Source organism: Camelus bactrianus, chromosome 21 (genome assembly GCF_048773025.1).
Source record: "Camelus bactrianus isolate YW-2024 breed Bactrian camel chromosome 21, ASM4877302v1, whole genome shotgun sequence".
Classification (NCBI taxonomy): Eukaryota; Metazoa; Chordata; class Mammalia; order Artiodactyla; family Camelidae; genus Camelus; species Camelus bactrianus.
In genome coordinates, this window is record NC_133559.1 from 8,875,190 (window position 1) to 8,880,926 (window position 5,737).

A 5,737-nucleotide genomic window follows, 5' to 3' on the forward strand; every position below is an offset into this window, starting at 1 on the left:
GGGTTGTCAGTTCCTCAGTGCCCAGTGCTTGCCGAGAGTCAGGAAGATGAGGCCCTGGTGACCTTGGAAACCAGAGCAGGGGACTGAGGAGGCTGGAGGAGGGGGAGTGAAGGTGATGCTCATGGATTCAGCAACAAGGGAAGGGGTGCTGGTGAGAAGGGTGCAGGGAAGGCGCTTCCCTCCCTGTTGTGTAACTCGCCCCTGTGCTGCAGAAACACCAACTCTCCCACACTGCGTTTCAGAGGCAAAGTTGAACTCAGGTGATATACCCAACCCCTTCCCACTGAGCCAGAGACAGGGTTTTGCGTTTTTTCTAAAACATTTTAATAAAATTAACCAATAAATATTCTACACTGTATGGGCTACAGGGACAAAGAGTGGAAGCCAGAGGGCCCGTCTTTCCCACTCTGGCACTCGGGTCCCCTTGTGGAAAAAGAGAGACAGTGCTCTGGGCTGGTTTGGGGCTGGGACTGTTGACTTGGGGTCGGGAAGTGATTCTGGAATGGGTGATCTGGGCTTTTGCCATCCATCCCACTTTGTTGGTGTAGGGGAGGAGAGGAGGGGCCAAAAAAAAGCAGAACCCCTGCGGGAGGCATCCCAGCATCCCCTGAAGTGACCGGGGTGGGGAGAGAGCTAGCCTAGAAGGAAGGAATGGGGGAGGGGCGGTCCACGGGGCAGTGAAGCAGGGAGTATGGGCTGGTGGCCCGGCTTCGGTGGCTCTTGGACCCACGGCCACTCACTCTCGGACATAGACCCTGGTGCACACGATGTCATCTGCCGTCATGGTCTGAAAAGATACAAGTTATTGTTATCCTGGGGGGGGTGGTCCTGGGTCCTGTGGTTTGGGAGGAGGAGGGATGAATGGAGGTACTCTACTTGGCTTCCAGGTCCAAATCTACTTCTTGGCTCAGGACTGACAGGCAAGAGCTGGTCATAAAATGCCTGGGCTTCATGGGATGAAGGACAACAGAGCCCCAGGGGTGCATCCTACATCCTCCTCCCCAAGCCAGGAAGATCACCCTGAGAACTGCTGAGCCCACTCAGCCCATGTCCTTTGCTCCACACATGTGGGACACCCATTTGCATTTGCACGAGGGCGCTTATAGGACAGGGACAGCCTAGTCCTGCCCCAGCAGCCCCGTCAGGAGACAGGGAGATCAGCCCCATTGTTCTTCAATCTCACGCACCCTGGAATGTCCCAGAAAATCTCTGAGGTAGCACTGGGCTTGCTCTGAGCTGGGAGGAGGCAGGCCTTACCAGGATCAGTTCTCCATCATTGGTCAGTTCTCTGGTCCAGGAGGTCTTGGGACCCTCTCCCTTCAAAAGCCTCTGCTCGCAGACCATCTTGTTCTCAGTCTCCCATTTTACCAGGCTCTGCACAAGAGGGGTGGCCAAGTGAGCTGGGCCCACAATAGGGACAATGCAATGAGAAGGGTGGAGGATGAACTCCCTTTCTACCCGCCACTACCTAGGGACTTTCGCCCTTGGACCTGGAGAAAAGAACCTAGGAAAAGACTGGAAAATGTTATTTTGAGAGGCAGGGCAATAGATGCTGTGACCCTGAGGGACCCCTTCCATGGCACGGACCTTACAGGGTCTCCCATCCACAGTTTGCTCCTCAAACTCTTCTCCGATCTTGAAGTTGATCTCCGTGGTGCGCACAGTGGTTGAGGTTTTGATGTAGAAAGTATCTCCTTCCTGTTTGATCTCCACTGCTGGCTTGGATGCTGCAGCCACGGCAATCTTCCTCAGCATCACGTTCACCCCTGCAGGAGGAGGAGAGGCTCGCCTTGATGGGCACTCCAGGCACCTGTCTGGCACCCTCCCCAGGGGATGGCAGGAGCGGGCTGAACAGTGAGCGGCTGGGGAGAGGGGCAGGCTGCCTGGGGCCCAAGAAATTACCTTGAAGAAGAGGGCAGGTGCTGCAGCCCTGACAGGTGGTGGGTTTAGGGGAGAAGGGCAGAGAGGCAGTGCCCTGCCTGTGGGAGTTCTGCTCCTAGCTGCAGCCCCACCTGGATGAGTCAGCAGCCCTGCATTGGGCTCCCCAAGTCTCAGCTCTTCACTTCACTCAGTCCTCAGGGACAGCTTCCCTCCATTCCCCTCACCCGGCATGAATCCAGCTCCAGCTCGCCTTGGCTCTGTGCCCCTCAATTTTGGCTCTTTGTCCACCTGCTTGAGACCATCTGCTGGGGTGGGCTCCACAGTCACTGTGTTTGCACCCCTGCCCAGATGCAGGGCAGACCCTCCCCAGCTGGGCCTCACTACCCCTGTCCTGGAGGTAGAGGCCACTTCCCTCTCTGCCCTCCTCATCTGCCTTGTCTGGCGGCCTTTATTTGCCAAGCCTCTGTCCCTCCCCGGAGGGAGAAGGAGCAGATTCTCAGTAGGGGAAGAAGTGGAGCAGCTGTTTCTCCCTACAGAATGGTCAGCAGCCTGGGGAAGCCATAGGCTGTGCAATAAGATCCATTAGGCCCTGATTTCTACCTGGCTCAGCCTCCCTTGCAGGCTGGGTGACCCTGGGCAAATGACTTAACCTCTCTGAACTTTAGATTTCTCAGTTGGAAAGTGGAGACAATAGCATCTTCAGAAACCAATCAAATGGGATGATGTGGGTTTAAGCCAGGGCCAGGCACATCTTCACATTTTCAGGAGACAGTAGCTAGTCTTGTTGCTGTTATTTTTACTGATAAAAGGAAAGCAAAGAAAAAGCCAGAGCTGGGGCTCAGACAAAGTCCCCTGCATTAGACTCCTGCTCACTTGCCCTCTTAGAAGTCTCCTATGTTCCTCTCCCCTTGAGGGACAGAAAGGGGCACTGACATCCCCTCCCCTGATGTGACTCCAACTCCAGGATCACCCACCCCACTTCAGGGGGTCAGGTCTTCTCATCCAACCTCTGTGGATTCAGAGTCCCTGTGCTGGCCCCCCATAGCCTTTCCCAGATTGTACCGCTTCTCTCTGAGCCCAGCTATTTAAAAGGAGGAGGGGAGCTGGGAGAGAGCAGCCCTCTGACAGGAAGTCAAGCAGGTAGGGAGGCACCTCTAGTCAGGGCCCAGGTCCAAGCTCTATACCTCTTCACCTGGCCTCACCGCCTGCCCTAAACTGGAGCAGAACCTTTCAGGGAAGCAATGCATGGGGATGAGGGGCCAAGCTGGGCTGGGCCAGGAAAATGGGATTCCCGTACCCTCTGATGTGGTCCAGACCCCTTGGCCCTCCTCCAGACCTGGGTTCTTAGAGAAACACATCATTTTCCCCTTGGCACCAGAGCAGGCCACTCTGTTCCAGATAAAAAGGAGTGGGAGGGAGGAAGCCCTGTCCCCCAGGAGCCCCAGGAGCCTGCTTCTTGGCTGCTGACCTCTTGGGTCCAGGAAAAAATGACTGAGGTTCCCAATTAACTCGGTAGAAGAGACACATCCCACTCCATCTCCTTGGACAAAAAGACTACTTCGCTCTCTGTTGCTACCTAGGAAGTCCATCCTTCTATCTAACATCCGTCTTTTCTGTTATAGGAACAGAAGCTACTAGCTGTGTGCCAGACCATCGTACTGGATGGGACAGGTATCCCCCAATACCTGAGAATCCCTCCCCAGGAGAGAGACCATTGAATAGGACAAAGAGAGGTGAAAAGGGACTGAAGTTCCTGCAGAAGCAAGGCTAGGTTCAAAGGAGACACCCCTCTAGCGCACCTCTGGTGCCTGTGGGGCTGAGGCCAGGCTGGGCTGACCTTGGCTGATGCAGGACTGTGTTTGCCTAATGGGTCTGTTTTCAATCTGGCCCCCAGCAAGCCCTGAGGAGGGCACGTGGCTCTGAGAGACCCTGCAGGGAGGACAAACAGACTGAAGACAGACAGACAACAGAGTCGGATTTGAGATCTTACCCTCCAGCTGGGACATGGGGGTGTGCCAGGCAACTGCCACATCCACTGGGGAGAGGGGTCAGAATCCAGAGGGGATGGCGGAGGGAATGGTACCTAGGCTTTCTGAAGGGAACATTTTTATTGTTTGGATCTTTAATTTCAAAAGGGGTAGAGCAAGAGAGGCTGATGTGACTACAAGAAATTCTGTGGTCAGTCTGCAAGAAAAACTAACAGCATGGAATAGGAATGGAAATCCCTGCTTTTCCCACAGCATTCCAGACCCTTCCTAGGTCCAGACTGAGTCCCTGTCCTCTGCTCAGTCCAGCACAGGTCTCTCTGTTCAGGCCAGAAATCGATGGCTCCAGGGTTTCCAGGTGGCTTCCCAATGGCTGGTCCTTGACTAACCTCCATCTCTTTGCAGAGCTCTCTTCACAGCCAGTCCTGGCTTTCTCCCCCTCCCCAGACACCAGCCAGCACAGAGGACTTAGGAAGGGCAGTCTGAGTAGGTTCAACTTCCTCCACCTTTAACCAACACACCCAGCTGGGCTGCAGCTCCTCTCCAGGGAGGGAGAGGGAAAGAAAAGAGAACGCAGATTTTTGGAAAGGGAGGGAGTGGTTGGGGTTTCACACGAAGCCATTTGTTGAAATCTAAGAAAGTGATAATTATCCACTGTTTTAGGACTCCAGAGCTGCTCGCTGTAGGAAAATATTTGTCCCACAGGTAGAGGGTGGGGACAGTGGAAAAATTCTGAAAAGGGAAGGAAGGGGGATCAGGGGGCCTTGTGGTGACGGATCACCTGGTGGGTGGAGCCTGGTGCAGAGAGGTGAGGAATCTGCCCCAGGGATAGGGTTACCTGCAAGGGGCAAGAGGGACGGAAGTTGGAATGCCTCCGAGGGGCTCGGTTGGGTAGGGATCCAGGTACCCAGCCTGGATGCAGGGTTTGCTGCTTCTGAACTGCGGAGAACCCCCCTGCCCCACCCCAAGGGATACCGACCTCGTGTTTCTGGTTTCTACTTGATTCACAGGCTGAGTCACCTCAGGAGCTGGCATCGGTGGGCGCCCCGCCGGAGAAAGAAGGATTTAGGCGTTCGGGTCCAGCGCCCCGGAACCCAGGCGTCTGGGCCCTACTCTTGGGGATGCTGGCCCCCAGCTCCCCACGCCCTGATTCCAGCTTCCCTTCCTTTCTCGTACCCACCTCCGAGGCCTCGGTGCCCCCTCCTCTCTCCCCGGCTCTCGAAAATCTCCTTACCCAGCACTTTGAGCAAATCCTCGAAGTTTTCCGATCGGATGATCTTCCAGTTGCCAGAGAAGTTGGGCATGGTGGAGGCGCTGGTGTCGGTCCCCTTTAGATCCTTCGGCTGGAGCACTGGACACTGAGTCCTTTAGTCGAGAGAGATGTCGCCGCCGCCTTCGCCGGATCGTGAGACTCAGGAATCCGGAGACGTCCGAGGACAACCCCAAAGCTGGCCTGGGCGCCCGCGCGGGCAGCTTTTATACCCTTCGCGGGGCCCGCCCTTGCCTAAGATTGAGGTGACCCCGCCTCCTGCTCCACCCCCTCAACCCCACCTGGGGGGCCTTGAGCCCCGGCCCTGCATTACCACCCCACCCCCACCCCCGGCCTCTGGATCTAGCCCCGTGGGCGGGTCCAGAATTCGCTGAGGGGGCCCGAGATAGCTGGCTCCCGCGCCAGTAGGTGGATGGGGAGGCGGATGGAGGGCGAGCACTCGGATTGGGCTCTCAACAGAGAGGAGGGGGAGCCGGGCCCCGGGCTCAGATGCTCGGGTCTCACGTCCCGCAGTCCGAACCACAGGGTCATATCTCTCCTGTTCCCCATCTCTTCTCAACCTGACTCAGTGCACTCGACTCCTTGGCCCCGGACACCCGGC

At 56.4% G+C, this 5,737-nt stretch overlaps 1 protein-coding gene across 1 annotated transcript; it reads right to left on the reverse strand.

Moving 5' to 3' along the window:
* Positions 1 to 300: 300 nt before the first annotated feature.
* On the reverse strand, positions 301 to 5,328 carry CRABP2 (cellular retinoic acid binding protein 2). Its single transcript, XM_010953879.3, has 4 exons — positions 5,101 to 5,328; positions 1,588 to 1,766; positions 1,258 to 1,374; positions 301 to 787 (listed from the first exon to the last, which is right to left on the reverse strand). Exons 1-4 carry the CDS (start codon positions 5,168 to 5,170, stop codon positions 737 to 739), a joined length of 417 nt encoding a protein of 138 aa, XP_010952181.1. The 5' UTR covers positions 5,171 to 5,328; the 3' UTR covers positions 301 to 736.
* Positions 5,329 to 5,737: the final 409 nt, after the last annotated feature.

Coding starts and splice junctions, on each gene's coding strand:
- CRABP2 (XM_010953879.3), bottom strand. CDS start 5,170: ATGCCCAACTTCTCTGGCAACTGGAAGATCATCCGATCGGAAAACTTC. Junction 1,767..5,100: donor GGATTTGCTCAAAGTGCTGG/GTAAGGAGATTT, acceptor CTCCTCCTGCAG/GGGTGAACGTGATGCTGAGG. Junction 788..1,257: donor ATGATGGAGAACTGATCCTG/GTAAGGCCTGCC, acceptor GTATCTTTTCAG/ACCATGACGGCAGATGACAT.